Source organism: Pelmatolapia mariae, unplaced genomic scaffold (assembly GCF_036321145.2).
Source record: "Pelmatolapia mariae isolate MD_Pm_ZW unplaced genomic scaffold, Pm_UMD_F_2 NODE_ptg000191l+_length_151398_cov_1, whole genome shotgun sequence".
Classification (NCBI taxonomy): Eukaryota; Metazoa; Chordata; class Actinopteri; order Cichliformes; family Cichlidae; genus Pelmatolapia; species Pelmatolapia mariae.
This window is the reverse complement of record NW_027051887.1, coordinates 94,827-113,674: the sequence shown is the minus strand read 5'-3', so window position 1 is coordinate 113,674 and position 18,848 is coordinate 94,827. Positions and strand designations below refer to the sequence as shown.

At 41.1% G+C, this 18,848-nt stretch overlaps 1 protein-coding gene across 1 annotated transcript in view; it reads left to right on the top strand.

The window, feature by feature from the left end:
• LOC134622751 (AF4/FMR2 family member 2-like) overlaps positions 1–13,983 on the top strand; it is a gene marked incomplete at its 5' end in the record, with an annotated part of 43,196 nt that extends 29,213 nt beyond the window's left edge. Inside the window, 3 exons of the mRNA XM_063468108.1 lie at positions 1,301–1,353; positions 4,264–4,484; positions 6,304–13,983. Coding sequence (XP_063324178.1) covers positions 1,301–1,353; positions 4,264–4,484; positions 6,304–6,425 — 396 coding nt within the window. The remainder of the gene's footprint in view (positions 1–1,300; positions 1,354–4,263; positions 4,485–6,303) is intronic.
• Positions 13,984–18,848: the final 4,865 nt, after the last annotated feature.

Genomic DNA, 18,848 nt, shown 5'->3' with positions numbered 1-18,848 from the left:
GATCTTTCTGTAACAAACTTAAAGTGATACAATGTTTAAAGTGTTACAGGTGCGTAAATGCTACAAATGGATCATTTTCGTATTGTGTTACAAATGTAACATTTAGCGATGTTATGTGGCTGCTATGTTGCCATCATTTTATCTAATATAGTTAAGAGCAATGAGCGGGCTAAGCTGTGCCGCAGTACCGGGTCTAGCAGCTCAACTCCTGACTGTGTAGGAGGAGACTGCAGGCAAACTATTTGACTATTTTTTTGCATTATAGTCAAATGAACAGATTTCTGTTGGGATCCATGTCTAAATGAATTGTGAGTAGAAAGTACATAATCCCGGGCAACACGGTGGCACGGTGGTTAGCACTGTTGCCGCACAGCAAGAAGGTCCTGAGTTCAATTCCACCATCAGGCCGGGTTCTTTCTGTATAGAGTTTGCCATGTTCTCCCCCGTGTTTGCGTGGGTTCCCTCTGGGCACTCCGGCTTCCTCCCACCGTCCACAGACATGCAGTTTGTTGGGATAGGTTAATTGATTAGTCTAAATTGCCCATAGGTGTGAATGTGGGAGTGAATGTGAGTGCGAGTGGTTGTCTGCCTGCCTCTCTGTGTTAGCCCTGCGACAGATTGGCAACCTGTCCAGGGTGTACCTCGCCTCTCGCCCTATGACAGCTGGGATAGGCTCCACTCTCACTTTTGTGTGAATTAAATAAACAGGATATTGTGCAATAATTACTGAGCTGTATGGGTTCTAGTTAAGCTAAGTGTGTACTGTTATTGTAGTACACAGAGACAAATGTGTTGTTTTTCTAATCCATGTTATCATTTTTCATTCTTCATGTCATAGTTTTTTGCTATATGCAAAATGGCATTTTATTCTAACAGTGGAGGAACGTTTACTTAAAGTACACTTCAGCACAAGTTTGAGCTTTTCCAGTCTATTCCTAATCACACAGCTGTGGCTACTCATTAGTTTACAATTAAAGATTTACATTTAAAAACTTGGAGTACAGATCTTCTAAGTTTATTTGCATAAAGAGGTCAAGTTGTTAACTATTTCACAAAAAAACAAAATATTGTTACTTTTTTTCTTCACGCTCCTTTTATTTTTCTGTGAAACCAACTAATTTGAATTCTTAAAATTCACCAGCATTTTCCTCGTATTATTAATAGTGCAGTGTTTTGGAGGTAGGACTGCACCTGTAATTTGTTTTGTTGTATTTACTTGAGTGAATGAGCCGACTCCTTCCTCTACAGCTGGAGAGCTGTAAACAACATGGTTTAATACATTTCTGTTTTTGTTATTCAGAATTCAGCCAAGATTTCCCACCAAGCACCCTCTCCCTGGAGGACCAATGGAAAGTGAGTATACATACACAGACACACACACACACATGCAGTACCCCCCCTTCACCTTGATAATTGAGAATATATAATTCACCGGAGCTCTGCTGCAGAATACCGTGTCTACCCTGACAGCCACTTGCTCAAACAAACCCTCAGGAAGCAAATAAAGGGACTGATTTGTTGTAGATGTGAGAAGGAGAAGACTGGAGGGGCTGCCGGGTGTTGGGTGAGAAGGAGTGATGGAGGGAGTGATGATGGATGGAGGAGGAGAGGCGCGGAGGAGCTGCGGATGTGAAGCTAATGAGTTTGGACAGCTATGACGCTGCACAGCAGCAGGACTGGGCTCAGTGTGTGTGTGTGTGTGTGTGTGTGTGAGTGGGGGGTGGGGGTGGGGGGCACTGAATCAGACACAAGTTGTGGGTCAGCAATGGTCAAGGCCACATCACAGACATTACATCATGTCAGGAGCACACACACACACAGCTGTGCAGGACAGGGAGCAGTTTGCACTAATGTATCCACGTTAAAGCTCTCTGTCACCGTTTCTATAGTTTGCTGTAATGCCAATAACAAAACACTGTTAATCTAATTTCCTACACAGTTAATGTAATGAGTTGTTACTCTTTACATTGACCGTGAGTCACAGGGGGGTAAAGAGCCCACCTCCTTCGAGCACGCTAACAGCTCCACATGAAGAAAAAAGAAAAGACGACATCTCTCTATTTATGCTCACCCTCATATTTAAAACAAATAAAATACTGATATGATGTTGATAATACCGGTGCTACATTAAAATGGAAAAACAGAAGAAGGGGGGGCGGCACAGGACACAAAGAGAGATTTGAGCAGTAACATTGTGACAAGAAAATCTTTGTAGCTGGGAATGATTTCCAGACTGGGAAAAATAAATCCACCTTACCTCAAAAAATGATGCAGATGTCTGGCTTTCAATATTTACATAGACAAAGTCCAAAGTCATAATTCAAAACATGAACACACAGTATAAAAAAAATTCTGAGAGCGCAATAATTAACCTCGTTCTGACCACATTTGTATGTTGTATTTTTTTCTCTGTATCCTTTGTGTTTATCTTCTTTGGTGGATGTTTTAACAACCACATACAGTTCGGTCCCACAGACAATCCTGATGTGACCAAAGTGCAGACTTTCAGCTCGAATTCAAGGTGTTTTATAAACGTTTTGCACTGTTTTAGGAATTAAAGACATTTTTCTAATAAGTCCCACATTTTCAGAGGCTGAAAGTAAAAAGCTGCTCTATTGGATCGAGCTGTCCAGTTACTTTTTAAGCCTCTAAAAATCAGGGATTGTTTATCCTTGTCCAGGGTCACAGTTGAGTTAGCGTCTATCCTAGCTGTTATAAGATGTTAGGCAGGGACAGCCTGGACAGGTTGAGTATATCACAGTAACTCCTAAACAGTTTATGCAAAATCGAACACCTTGTTTTACAAAATCCTTGTAAAACAAGGTGTTTTACAAGGATTTAAGTCTGCACTTAAATCCATCGTGGTGGAGTACAGAGGCATAAATACAAAAATCCTGCTTTAACCTTAGTTTAGCTCCTTGCATCCGTCCCCTTTTATGTACGCGTCTGTATAATGTAAGCAAACGTGTCTGTGTGCTGAGGTCGGATATTTGATATGGATTTCTGTGTGTCTTGTTTTACTTACTCAGGAGGTCCATCAGCATCTTTCAGCTGATTGTTTTGGATGTGAGGCCGCGCTTAAAAAATGATTTGGTTCAGTCTCATGTGTTGTCAGTCACTGTTTTCGCCGTTCCAGCTGTAAACACACAACATTGGCAACCCACGGATAAAAAGTCAGACTTTCGCTTAGAGTCGTTGATGACAGAGCTAAAGGGAGAAAGAATTTTAGACCTACATTCATCTGGTGACCAGCAGCACAGCTGCAAATCAATGATAATGCTGCTCTGCGGGCAGTGGAACAAGCTATAAACACCACACTGACAACAAATGGCCAGAAAAACATAATAAGAGCAGCTTTAAAAATCACATTGACAGTATTGTTGCAAATAGCTTCCTTCTTATTCCCTGCTGCCTTCTGTAATGTGACAATATTTGACTTTTCTTGCAAAACCTAGAGACGGTTTAAAAGATGGAAGTAGTTCCGGTCCAACAAGTGAAGTGCTTTTAATCTAATGTCCAGCAGGGGGCGCCTCCTTTGGTTACAAAAAGAAGACATCATTGAGTTTAGTAAACACTTTCCTGATTTGGCTCATTCACTGTTTTCCAGTATTATAGTTAAGCTACTTTCAGCTGGTCCCTTTTCACACCACAGCAGGAAGCTCCACACCACATCCACTTCCTAAGACAACCCCAAAGAGGATTTGTGTGTCCTGCTGGAATCAAACCAGCAACCTTTTCCTTATCAAACAAATGTGCTAACCACTTCCTGGTAAAATAGAATAAAAATGTATTAAATAATTGTATAATTTCATTTTTAAAACCGTGGTCTTTAATAGAGTCTAAAGGCTGGATTATCCAGCGTGTGTCTGTTAGTCGTGCCAATGGGCGCTCGCTGTCCTGGCTTTCAAAGTCAAACTCTCACTCATCACAGCTGGTTTTAAAGCAGCAAGAAGGCGAGGGCGAAAATCTCCACCTCAAGCCTTCAAAACAGGACTTCTCCATGAGAGATGTCACGATGGAAACATTCATCTTTTATACTGTCTGTAGCAAAACTGCTCGACTGCAACTACAGCATCTATCACATCTAACTTGAGTTAAGATCACAAGCCGGTCACTTGTTGACCCCCTGACATATAAATTATACAAACAGCACAGACATTGTAATAATTATTAAACTGAGGTAAGAACAGTGAACAGGTCTTTTTTATGGCATACAGGGGCTCCCTGTGATGTCACGGACTTATTGCATTTCCATATTTTCAGGGTCAACGGGACTCCGTCTCCTCTGTCGCTTAGCCCTTCTCCAGCCAGCAACGGAGGAGGAGCGGGAGGAGGATCCGGAGGTGCACCGGGGTCATCGGGCAGCGTGGCAATCCCCCAGCGGATTCACCACATGGCTGCCAGTCACGTTAACATCACAAACAACATCCTGCGGAGCTACGAACACTGGGAGACGGCTGACAGACTGGCCGCTGAGAGCCAAGGTAGGACGGCACAAGAGCGTGTACTGCTGGATGTATTTTCACATGGGCGCCAATACGCTGCTGAATATTTACCGTCTCCACCGCGAGTTTATATCTCTAACATCTGGATACATGATGATTAACATGACAGGCATGCAAAGTATGCCATGTACATGTGACTCATACATGTGGTAAAGGAGTCAGTTTGAGTAAAACAGCTTTACTCACGTGTTGAAGATACTGAGAAAGACTGCTGAACACGTAAAAACTCTCAGCAGGAGTTTGTGTTTTTATTTCTTATTTATTTCTTATTATTTATTTGATCCTCTCTGTGAGCTCTTTGCACAGGTTTTAGCCATAGACTGTATATCAAAAATGGGCACCAACAGTGAAGCCAGTGTCGGCCAGCAGGGGGCGACTGCATGGTTGTAGGTGTGGTTCTATGAGAACACCCCCTGCTTCTACTTGGTCTACGACCTCTTTAAAGACTTTGTGTAAATTATGGTTTCCATTAAAGTCACAAAGGTCAATGAAGGATCACAAACAGGCCAGCCAATCTTAAGATTTACAAGTTACTACCATGCTGGAGCGCTGAGTGGAAGTACTCATTTTTCATTTATATCCAACTTATTGTGGAGGTTTTTTTGTTGTATTTTTTAGACTAAAGGCCTTTACACACCGGAAACCTAAAACCTGTGCAAATATTTTATGTGTTAAAGTTGTTTTTCGGATTTCTTAATGGAGCCATTCACACCGAATGGTCGAACTTGAGGCATTTATTTTTTTGGACCAAGCTTGATTTTTCAGATTTTTAGGATGCGAGTAAACAGATCAGACCAATCAGGTCGCTGCGTTTGGTAACAAGTGCACTCGTAGCTCAGAACTTGCACCAGTGCTAAATATACAAATAGTAAAATAATACTGTTTTACTCAGACACACAGCTAGATGCTGCTCCGGGCCAGTCGATTCTCAGAAATGACTTTTCTGCCCCACTGATATCCTGAAATATCTGAATATATGAACCAAAGCACCAACTCCTGGATCAAACCATGAAATCCTCCCCCTGCTGCCTTCTCTTGAGAATTAAATGAACCCAAAATCATCTCAGTTTCTTCCTTTTCTTTTTAGAAATATAAGGACCAGCTCATCATCGCTCAATGTCGACTTCATCTTTTGTCATAGTGCGGGTTTTTTTGGTTTCGGTTTTGAGGACAAAAATACAACGTGTTCGGTGTAATTCTGAATTTCACGTCGCTTTCTCCATTTGCAATGACCTTAAGACTAAAAGCTAGTCTAAACTGGTGTCCACAAAAAACAACTTGAGCTGATGTTGTAAGCAGCAACCACAGAAAGTGACATTTGGTGATTTAAAGTGTTGACGGGCAAAATAATCCCAAATTAAATTTTCCTCAGCTCAGACGTGTGTTTGAAGCAACTACCAATTAGAGTGAAGGATACCACTGATTGGCAAATGAGAGAGTGGTTAATACGTTAGAGGGTTACCGTGGCAACCAGGGTCTGTAACGTCTACCAGTTACCAACCAACCAGCGAAACCGATTTGTGATGAGTTGCTTCCTGTGTGGTCGCCCGTATAAACATGAGCTGTATGAAAGTGAATGTTAAAGCTCTTAAAACCTTTGCAGAGAAATGTTCACTAGTCGACTAGTGAAAACAGACGCCAGGCGTGGCTTGTAGGACCAGCTATGAATAAAGAACCAGCCTGACTTTTGCCCCATGTTGCCCACAGCTCCACTGGAAAAACACCAGCTGTAGTTTGTGTGTTTCATTTAAGCACAGAGGCGCTCTCAGTAACACTGTCTCCCTCCTCCCTCCCGTAGATTTCTTCCAGGAGCTGGACTCTGTGATGGAGCCGTTGAGTCAGCAGAGCAGCATGACAGAGCTGGTTCGCTACGTAAGGCAGGGACTGCACTGGCTCCGCATAGAGGCTCACCTGCTGTGAAGACTGGACTAGAGCCAACATTAAGAAAAAGAAGAAATGGGCTGGGAGCTAGAACTCGGGTAACAAGTGAGATGAGACCCAGAACGATGCTTCAGTTCCCACTGGGATCCTTTGAATGTCTCAACACCATGCATGGTAATATAATGGCTTACACCAGGTGGATTAATTGGGCTGAAATCACCTTTAATTAGGAGTGAACAGTAACTAAGTTTGGGAATTTCAGCTGTAAACCACAGAATACAAATGATGATATTAACAATTTGGCTGATGCTGCTTTTTGGGGGGGGAGCAACAGTATACAAGTGATTGTAGCTTTAACTCCTGAAGGGACCACACATGTTCCCAACCTCATCTCCCAGTTTCACTGAGATGGGTTCATTCTCCAACAGACAGGTGTGAGGCTGAATGTAGGGAAAGAGCTCAGCAGAGGCTCATCTCCTCCAGCAGTGGACCAGAAATGTGTCAATGATTAGGAAAGAATTAAAGCTTTAGGCTGATATTGATCCAAGTGGAAGAGTACCAGTCCAATCTATTAGTTAAGGACCACACTGGTAAAGAGGCTCAGCTACAACCACTAATGGAGGCTAAATTCATTGCACTTCTTTTATTTCACTCCATCTTCAGTCTTTAAAGAGGGATCCTCAACAACCAACCAAAAGCTAGAACCTGCTAGTGCTGTGTATAAAGTCTAAAACACAGTTATGCCTGACTTGTTACTGCAGTTATTAGTTAGTACAGAGTTACTTTATTACATTTAAAGCCTCAGTCACACTAGAGAAAAAAAACAGGACAGCTACCTGTTTGTGACGGGGAGGATCAGCTGTTGATCGGTGACTGCACTGAACTTGTTCCACTTACAGTGAGTCGGTGCAATCAGCTGGTTGCCCAGAGATTGAGCAGCACTCAACCTCTGCTTCTCCACTTCCAGTTGCAAGGCAGTTGCACAGGTTGACAGGTTGCCCATCGAGCAGCAACCTGTCTCCAAACAGAGTCCAACTCAGACTGACTGCAGTCGCTCTCAGACAGATTCGATTATTGCAATCAGTCTGCACAGATGAGCACAACTTGACATAGTTGCGACAGGGAACTCTGCTCAAATGGTTGTTGCGTTCTGGTTATATTCCTACATCAAAGCAAGACTGCCGAGCCCCCCCGTCAGGAGCTACGTGACTTTTGCTGGAGGAATTTCTGAGTTCCTGTTTCCAGTCTATGATCTTCTGCAGTTCATGTCAATTTCTGTGCCTGTAGACGGCAACATATTTGTGACAGATGGCAACAGATTTGATATTTTCACCGATTTATCGCCATTAATCCCTGTATTATCACAAACAGATTGCACGTATTTGCCAGCTTGACCCCGTTCACAATCGCAAAGTGACTCGCTGTTTTTCGCCATCGTATTGCACCAAAGTAGGAGACTGAGCAGTCGGACACCTGGTCGCCATCTTCAGAGCAACCGTTTCAGAGTTTCCCTAGTGTGACTGTAGTGTGACGTGATGACATTTCAGTTTAGTAAAAATATCTATTACTCTGGATTAATTTGGGAGTAAAGAAGTTAAACTGTTACTCTCAACAATGGCAAAATTAACTCATTGGCAGTTCAGGAAGAACCTTTATGCCACATTTAATTTCTGAAAAGCACACAGTGCAGTTGGGTTTTGTGTTTCTCCTCAGTATCACACAGACAGTCTACCCCACTCCCACCCGGCAAAGCCCGAGATTCACACAGTTTAAACAAACGAGCACTAGCAAAAAGGCAATCTTTGCTAATGAGATTTTTGTATTTAAATGAGGATCTTTTGACCAAATAAAATTGTAAACTACATTACAGCTACGATAGGGCAAAGCTTCAAAAATATCTAAAGTCTTGTAGTATAGGGTGAAGTTTCAGTTTTGTGGGCTACCAGAACAAACACCCAGTTTGCTGGACCTACAAATAAGGGCTTTCTTCCATCACATAAAGCATCTGTCTGGTTCTTCTCTTGCTGGTTATGAGCTTTTGTGAAATTCCACTCAGTTCTAGTTCCCATAGTAACCCACCAACTAAGGCGTCAAACACTTACTGGGGGGAAAAAACTACAAGATTCAGTATGATTTGGCTCTAATTAAGCCCCCACCCACATGCAGAGCAAGTAAACAGGGTGAAACTGTCACATCGGCTTTTCTGCCCTGATGTCAGAAACAAAAACTATATCTGTGACTTTGTACAGCACGTAATGAGATCAAATCAACTGCCGGGTGTCTTATAGTCGTTTCCCCACATTTGTTGTGCTGTGTCGTTAGTGTGTATACGTGTACAGCTTATTGTGAAGTCTATTTAAAATCATTACCTGACCGAACAATAACGATGTTTGTGTACAATAATGTACAGACTGTGACTCCTGAAAACAGTGTTTTTTGTGTCTTGTGAATGATTCAATGTGAGCGAATGAGGAAGTGCAGCAGGTAAATGGGGCATCTACGTGTGTGTGCCAGCGCGCAGGCTATAGCTGCATTTACAAAGCGCCAAAGTGATTTTGAAGTCATCGTGGCGCATTAAAAACAAGAGACCACGCTGTTTCTACGTTTCCACGTTCGCCATCAAGACTCCAAATCAGTTTATTATGGTCTTTGTAAATCCAGCACATTAAGCATGAATTTTTAAGTTTTGGATCATTTGACCATCGCTGAATGTGTATGGAAGACAATGCGGATGTGAAATGTAATTTTCACTTTGACAAAAACAAAAAAGGAAAAAAAAAGGAAACTCAAGTGCCTCTATTTGTGTCCGGTGGGAATTGCTCTATTTATTTAAAACAAAGAATGAATCTAAATGATTTTCCATACCATATTGGTATAAATATGAGATTGTTTTTCGTAAAATCAAATGTTTCCATAAGCTTTTTACTGGCGTTTATGAAGACACCAGGGTTTGGCTTTAAAAAAAAAAAAGAAACAAACAAACGTGCGATAATGTGCCAAATTAGCATCTGTTGCTGTGTTTTCTCTTTTTGACGGTTTGAGCAAGTATAGGTTTGTCTGAAATGCCTGAAAATTTTAAGTCATCGCATGCAATAAATGATAGCTTCAGACCAAGAACTACTTGTGTCCATTTTGACAAAGAAAAAAAATATATTTCTTGTTACATAAGTCACATGCAGTGTTGAAAAGGTCGACGTCTCATGAAAATACACAGCCATTTAAATGCACAACGCTACAGCTAACAGTCTGAAACCTCAAGAACATTAAACCTTAAAGAAATAAGTGGACATTTTGGGAATATTTTTCTTACTTCTTTCTGAGAATAAAAACTCATTTGTATATGAAATATAGAACCTAAAACTAGCAGCTAGTTTATGTAGATTAGTAAAAAATTTAAGCTCAGTGAATGTATATAAAAGATTGACGTAACCACCCAACAGTCTTCAAAAACTACAGTTTTGAAGCTTTATATCTTTCTTTGTTTTTGAATCAGATGTGACTATGTTTTAAAAAAGAAGAGGCTAAGCTAGCTTGTGTAGTTACAAGCTAGCCTTTTTAGCGAGCTATATCGACAATTCACTGATATAACTGGGAAGCTAATACTAGCTACTAGCTTAAAACAAAGTAACCGAAAACCATATCAAACAAGTGGTTATGCCCCCTATACATAACTTGCTTTAATACAACAAATAAAAATCAAATGGTTTACATTTGAATGAAAGGCATCTCTATTTTTGTTGTACGCTAAATTTATGCTTTTTAAACAGTATAAAAGATGGACGTAGCTAACATGATATCCCATTTTAAATCCTAAACATTAGCATTTTCACGATTTTAGTTTCAAAATACCAGATGTCACAAGGACAGGTGAGTTTAAACGTGAAACCACTTGCTCACTGGTGAACTACTTGTTAATCATAAATTAGTTAGCTAAGTAAGTTAGCTAACGAACCAAATTATCCTACACATCCAAATGTAGTATAACCAAGACTTACATAATACACCATACGGTAACAGCAACCACAGCTAGTGCCACCTGGTGGCCTTCAGAGAGAATGCAGGTTTAAGGCTTAATTTTTTGACCTAGAAGCTACGTTCCTGTTTTATACGTGTATGCTGATGCTAGCTACATCTAGTGTTTTACTGTTTAAACATTGGAAATAAGACTATTTCCCAAAATGTCAAACTGTTCCTTTAAAATGGACTCATGGTTCTTCATCTGAACGACTAAAATGCTTACTAATCACCATTTATACAGCTGTCCAAGCTCCACTTTCTGTTGCTTAACAATAACGCTTTTTACAGTCGTTTTTTTGTATTTATTTGAGGTCTTGAAGCCAAATTAGGATTGTCCCAGCGAGCCACTGAACTTCTACAACAACCTGTAAACACTACCCGCAAACCGTTTCTCTCTGACCTCAGTCGTTTCAAGTCGATAGTTGGTCCGCAGTGTTGCTCAGTCCAATTCAATGATGTTTGGTGTTGTTTTGTTTTATGGTGAAACTGTGATGTTACTATATGGTTATTGTTAAGTTCACTTAATGGTCCCTTATTCTTCTTGTATGCAGCGGTACAATATACAATAATATGCTGTAAAAAGTCAGAAACATTGCATTTGTGACATGGGAAATATCAGTTTCATTTCACTATGCTACATGTCACATGACAGCTATGGTAAATGTTGAATTCATGCAACAGTTAATTTATATGCAATGTCAATATGTGGGTATATTCTGAAACATTTTGAAGACAGACTTTTCTCAGCATGGCCTTTTATTCTGCTGGCATCTTATTAAATATCCCATTAGCTCCTGTTGCATTATCACAGTTGTCAACTTGTTTATCAAAGGCAGAAACATCATCACTGCTGTTGTGATTACAATAGAGCCAAACACACTGATTTATTTTTTGACAGCAGATGGTAGCAAGCCGATAATACACTGATAATCTCTCCAGTAGTGACGAGTGTCTCTAATATTTGTTTGCATTTCACAAAATCACAGATTCGCTTTGATTGCCAAAACTGTCTCATACAGTAAATGAACTAGCAGGATTTAAAAGGATAATAAAGGGTTTGATTTTTTCTTCTCAAATTCCTGTAATCTACCAGAGAGATGTTTTCTTTTCTTTTGTGTTCGTCCTCATTCGTTCTACTGTCAGAGTCATGCAGCAGTGTTACAAATAAGAATTATCCAATAAATAAGAATTTGTTGTGGTTAGTGGAAGGAGACGTTAATATGCTCTTCACAAAAACAAGAAATATGATCAATAATCAAGAGATAACCAACAAGCATCTCTCTGACTGTTCTTTAGTAAAGAAAAGTTGGCATTTCTGGAAATGTTCTGATTTTCTAAATTTTCTCTAAAACTAATACGTACAGCTCTGCTATCACTTCCAACATAAATGAGGACAGAAAACTAAACAGCAGTGATGTTTGTAGGGTTACTGAAGCTGGGCTAGCTGGTATATAATGATGTGCTACGTGATCGCTAGCGACACAGCTATGTTAGCATAATGCTAACTTTTTTCCACTGGATAAAAGTTAACGTGAGGGTTCCCGATGGTTAGGGACAAATGCAATCGCATGGCAGGATGCTGTAAACGGACCAAACTTCAGTCAGGAGAACAACTGAGATAATCCATCCACAATACGAGGTTAGTCATTAATATACTGCAACAACATGGGAATAGAGCAGCTGCAGAGAATTCAACATTAATAAATCAATGGTACAGAAGTGGAGGAAGCAAAAGAATGAGTTGAGTAAAGTTTGACTTATCTGACTGTTTTGTTTCGCTTAATGCGCCTTATAATCCGGTGCGCCTTATGGTCCGAAAAATGCCGTAAATTAATATCTTGGTACAATTTCTAAGTCATATACGAATACTGACATTCTGCACCATCTTGTGGTTCAGAATGGTACTACACCAGAATCTTAACAGCGACATACAACACAAACTACAACATAATATTCACAATTATTATTATACAACACTAAAAGAAAAGGATTACATTTGAGGGGCCTTAAAGTCGCCTGCCTTGAGTTATGGGATGGGTAGTTCACCAATAAAAGTATTTAAGTACACAGTCTGCTACTTCTGCATAGTCATGATTCACTTCATATCTGTCTTGCTTGGTTCAAGGCTCGAATAAACATTCAAGCCTTTTGTTCAAGGCTTGAATCTGTGGAAATGGGAAAGTCATTTCTGGAACCAGAGCCCTTAAAAACATGGGCGGCCACAAACATGCTGCGATTTCAGATAATATCTCTGCAGTATGATACTTAGCCACTTTCTGTTGATGGCAAAATATTTGAAAAATATAGAAGTAAAGAACGCGCCATCTCTTGGAGAAACTCTGCAATTGAGTTAAAATTAGTGTATTCATAGTGGAAAGTAGAAACACCCCAGGAGAGAGAGGGCGTAGGCTCTGTCCAGCAGTTCTAAGTGGCTGTATCGTTAGCCCATTTTAGAAGATTAACCCCACTTTTAACATTTTAGCTAGGCTAGGCTAATGAGCTTATGGTTCTGAGTCCATATTAAACATCTGGCATGAAAGTGGTGTCCTGAAAAGAAAAGCAACAAGAACATTTCCTATAATGCCCTTTTATTACTGTAAATTAGCACTTTGTGTTTTATTAATTGGCGAGGATAGATAAAATACTGACTATTCTAAAATAAAATTTCTATTAATACTTTCATCAGCACTTCAGTTGTATCATGTTCTCTATTTTACGGTAAACTGGAAAAGTGGAAAAAAGAAAAAGCAAGATCATATTTCCAAATAGTCCATGATATTCCTTCTACGATCACGTGACCTTCTACCATGAAGCCTTCACTGCCTTGTGTGTAGCATTTCTGTGATTGCTATTTTGCTTTTCTTCCTGGAACATAACAGTGTTAAATCATGTGGGAAATCAAAACGGTCCAAGTGTAACCGACCCATTTAACAGGAAGTTTCTTTAAGGTTTTCAGTCATTCTGTTCCCTGCGGTGAAGAACTGTTGCTCGAATAAGCTCGTTTCTGCTCCGCGACTCTTAATAATGTCCAAATTAATCTCGAGAAGGGCAGCAGCTTTTAAACTATAACAGTGTAATTGCTCAAGATTCATTGGTGAAAAATTGTCATCAGCTCGTCTAGCCTTTTTCTCTTTCACCTTTGTTGCGGTGGAAGAATAGCGCCATCTTCCTGATTAGTGCAATAAAGCACATGGCTGAATTCCCGCCGCATGAATACAGCGTACGCCACGTGTGGTATTCAGTGACGTTAAAATGCTTAAATCCAAACTGTGACGTGTTAGTTAGGCAACCAAATAAGTTTAAGACTGTGTATCTGAAGCCTGACACTGGTGGTACAGCAGCAGCACAGTGCCTCTGATCCAGCCTGACTAATCTGTCTGTGAATCTGATGCACATCACTGGCATAACGAAACATTGTAAAGAACTCGACGAAATAAAAGTTCTGTCCAACACGGATTGCATTGTATTTCTAAATGTGTTGCACAGTTTTTTTCTGTTTCTATCAGTGCTATCTTTTGGCCTTTTCTATGGTTCTTTTTATAATGAAGTTGTTCTATGTGATGATCAAAAGTTGTGATGCAGTTCCATTGTTTTTAAATATTTAATGTCTCTAAAATATGGATTAAAATCTGTTTGAAGCAGCCATCCTGCCGTACTCACTGTCTTCTTTCTGTCTTTTTTATTGCATTCGAGCTGAGGTCTTTAAAGTTGCCTTGCAAGGATGTGCTGAACCTCCCTTTGACATTGCAAGTAGAGGCAACAGCAGAAGGCTGAGACATTTCCAAAGGTTCCAGCAAGTGTGTTTTTTTTTCCCTAATGAACCAAATCAGCCAAATTTTACACTCAAGATTCTTTCATAAATAAAAGAGCGGCTCTGACGTAGATTTTAAGAGCCAAGCTAGTCTTCTTATTAGCACTAATGAACTCTTACTCTACATCATAGCAACTATTAGCCTACTTCACCATGCATGATTAATTCATTGAATGTAGCCGCGCATTAGAATTCAAGAGGGAATAAGCGGGCCGTGTGCGTGATGGCGGAAAAGAGAGATGGACCTCAGAGTGTGAGAGAGAAATGAAAAGAACCAAGGACAAAAAAAAGTCTATTTTCTCAGAGACGTAAATCCCGTCTAATTCGGTGTTTCCATAAATGAATAAGGAGGTGGAAACCCTATTTTCAGGCCTTCAGATATCCTGCTCTCAGTGCATGTGCATGTCCTTGGTGCAGAGGCAAAACACTGACAGCTTAGATTTATAGCTTTAATTGCCACAGGTAACCATGCAGTCAAATAGGCTCTCAGATACGGTTTGGCTTAGAAACAGACTCTTACATTTAAGAAGTAACCATGATTTGAATAGAAGACAAAAATGCACGATCGAAGAAGCACCGGCAAGGATCACGATATCTTTAACACATCATTTATTAATTAGTTTAAGTAATGGAAGGCAGCACAAGTCCACCTCTGTGTTTACCAAAAGCTCCTTGGATTTATTCTCTGTGATGTTTCCGTAGGGTGTTGAGACAGTTGGTTAGAAACACAGCTAATGGGGCATGAGCACTGGAACCTTGATGCGCGCTGCTGCTATCGACTTTTACATGTGGACTGGCGCTGTGATCAAGATAGCCGATGTGCAAACCCCCACCCGCCTCCACCCCCTTTGTGAGCGGTCCCGAAGCACAGACGAGTTGGGGAAAGCTCATTATCCATTCCTATGTTATATTCTTACAGACTGTGTGAATAAAAGCCTGGCATCAAAGAATGCTAGACTTGACTTTGAGAAGCAGACGGCCCATTTTAAATGTATATTCAAATGCAGACTTTTTGAAAAACAATGCCTAGATTTTAAGTGGAGAGAAGAATAAATATTAGTAGATGAGATCTGTACGTTTCTGAAATAATTTTTTTTTTCCTGTTTCTAACAGCAGTAATAGGCCAGCTCTGTGTGTTTACAGGAAACTTTCAGCTAAACAAGTCAAGGAAGAGTCTAGCAACAATTGAGCAACCAGACACCAGAAAAAAGTGAAAGTCAGTGACCTGCTGTGACAGCAAGGTCACTAATGGTTATTTCATGTGGGCATGTCCCACATGAAATAACCATGAAATACTAATGGCAGTGAAGCATACCCCTGAGAGAGATGACAGGATAGTAAAGACATACATACAGATATTTATAGTGAAAATTTTCTGGAAATGTTTCACAGGACTCTGCAGCGCTGTGAAAAACTGAGCACTTTCTTTCTACTTCCATAGGGATTAAGGAGTTAGGTAGCAGCCAGGTGCTGCTGATGACATGCACTTGACTAACTGATCATCAATAAGTGTTAGCGCCAGTTCAGGTGTGTGTTAACACAATACCACAAGCTTCTGTCTGAGCACATTCACCCCAAGGTCAGACAGTCAGCCTCAGTTAGCATGTTAAATACTAAAGTTCATGGCAGCATAATTATAAAAACACTGAACAAGCTTGTTTGAAAGGGTCACCAGGAGAAAGCCTCTTCTCTCTCTAAACAGAACCTGGCAGCACAGCTGAGGTTTGAAAAGGCTAACAGACTGAAGGACTCCTGAAACAATGTCCTTTGGACAGACGAGACATAAGTAGAGAAAAACAAACGCAGCATATCAGCTCACAAGCCCACTGGTGCAGGGGTGATGGTTTGGTTTGAAGCAACAGGACTTGGGCACCTTGCAGTTATTGAATTGACTACGAACTGGATTCTAGATTCAAATGTGAGGCCAACATTGATCCGGAGGACAGCAGCAGCACGTTGAAATGGTCCAGACTTCAACCAATTAAAATGCTGCAGTGGGACCAGTGAGGGAGCTGTGCATAATCAAACGCCTGGAAACCTCAAACAACGTTGTAAAACAACATAAATCAATAAAATGAAAAAGTCCTCCAAAATGATGTGGAAGGCTTTTCCACAGGACTGCAGAGTCCAGATGAAACTTTTTTTTTCCTCACGTTACAGTACATATAACAGGGTGGTAAGACATACAAACAGGTACCAACGCAACTGTAGCCTAGAACATCTACTAGTGACCAACTTTATATGTAGAAAAGGTCGAAGTCTTACGTTCGCGCCATTAGTCTTCCTAATATCCATCTTCTTCCGCTTATCCGGGGCCGGGTCACGGGGGCAGCAGCCTAAGCAGAGAAGCCCAGACCTCCCTCTCCCCAGCCACCTCCTCCTGCTTATCCGGGGGAACACCAAGGCGTTCCCAGGCCAGCCGAGAGATATAATCTCTCCAGCGTGTCCCGGGTCTGCCCTGGGGCCTCCTCCCGGTCGGACACCTCACCCAGGAGGCATCCTTGTCAGATGCCCGAACCACCTCAACTGGCTCCTTTCGATGTGGAGGACTCTCCACAGTAATCCGAGCCCCTCCCGGATGGTTGAACTTCTCACCCTAACTCTAAGGGAGAGGCCAGCCACCCTTCGGAGGAAGCCTATTTCCGCCGCTTGTATCCGCGATCTCGTTCTTTTGGTCACTCGTGACCATAGGTGAGGGGAGGGACGTAGATAGACCGTTAAATTGAGAGCTTTGCTTTTACACTCAGTTTTCTCTTCACCACAACAGACCAGTACAGCGTCCGCATCACTGCAGCCGCAGCACCAATGCATCTGTCAATCTCCCGCTCCCTTATCCCGTCACTCGAGAACAAGACTCCGAGATACTTAAACTCTTCCACTTGGGGCATGAACTGGTCCCTGAACCAGAGTGGGCACTCCGGCTGAGGACCATGACCTCCGATTTGAAGATGCTGATTCTCCCACCACTTCACACTCAGCTGCAAACCGTTCCAGTGCGAGCTGGAGGCCATCACCCAAAGAAGCCAACAGAGCCACATCATCCGCGAAAAGCAGAGATGAGATTCTGAGACCAAACAAGTGAAAGCCTTCCGCCACTTGGCTACGCCTAGAAATGCTGTTCATAAAAATTATGAACAGAATCGGTGACAAAAATTCGTCAAAAATGTTACTGTATGTGCCGCATAGCAACAGTAAGATTTGATCTGCTGTATCACACCTCAGGGTTTGTTGGCCACTAGAATGACTCGGCACATGTTCTTGCTGTTATGTGTTGATACGGCACCCACAGATACTGCAACTCCGCAGCTTCCTTACCAGCTGACAGACTCTCTAATGGTTATGCTGAATAAAGTGAACAACTGCTTTGAGTGATTTCATGCTAATGGGAATTCAACGTTTCATAGAAATGACTAGTAGCCGCCTTTCTCTACCCACCCACCCTAACCCCGATCAAGAGAGAAGAAAGTAGCTTTTGTGCTATCAAAACATAATTTTTACCTTTTTCAATACCATAAATGAACAAACTCCTGCTGCATTCCTGAATCACTGATATAACATCTTGAAATCTTTTTTTCTCTCATATTTATTGATTTCATGTTCCAAACAACAGTCTGACATTGCTCTAACATCTTACTCAAAATATATTTTTTCCTTTTTGTTAAAGCCACCAACCAGTCACCAGCTACCACCAAAGAGCTGATTACAGCCATTCAGTTTCATTACAGAAACCCACTCACTAATCCATTCCCTCCGTCTCAATCTGCAGAGTGGCAGTTTTAATAGGCCGCCCCTCCCCCTCATTCTTTGCCAAGTGATTTTGTTAAAACTGAGAGTTTTTCTATTTAGCTCTGTGGTTCGCAGCTCCAGAGGCGCTAACGAGGTAAGAGCTCGTCAGCTGTAATTGAATGACTCCTGATTAAACTAGTTTCACACTGACAGGCAACATATTGCATCTTGTCCAACTTCTAATCGGCTGCTTCCGCAATGCTCCATGCAGATGTCTGCGTTCAGGGTCAGGAAAGGCTGTGGTCCAGGATAATGCTTTGTTTATTTTAATGATGACAGTGTGCATTTTAATAGACCAAAAGCCCCAAATATGTCAGGAATGTCAAGAAAGAATTTTACTTTATTACTTTACACTAGCTATAACATTTTGTGAGTCTAAAATCAACACTATAAGATTTCAGGCAATATTCATTCAGGTTACTTACCTCATGACTGTCTTAGAAGAACAACTGAACAAGAAGCCACATTTAAAGTGCTTGTCCTGCAGACCCCAGTTTCCTTGGTGAAAGTGTTTGTTACTTTGCAACTGTTCACTTACTCTGGTCTGAAAAGACCTTCGGAAAACCGGTTAAAGTCTCACATTGCATGTTAGAAATGTTTTAAACCCTGAAATACAAACAGAAGGAGAAGTAGTAGTCTTTAAGGTGTCGCGGATAAATACAACAAAATAAAACAAGTACCGATACCAAAAACACACAGGGGAAAGACCCAGGGAAACCAAGTTAACGATAAAAATGATAAAAACTATAAAAACCTGACAAAAAAACCCTGTAAACCATTAATTTCACACCCAAGCCTCAACTCTTGCGGCCCGGTACCGGTCCGTGACCCAGGGGTTGGGGACCGCT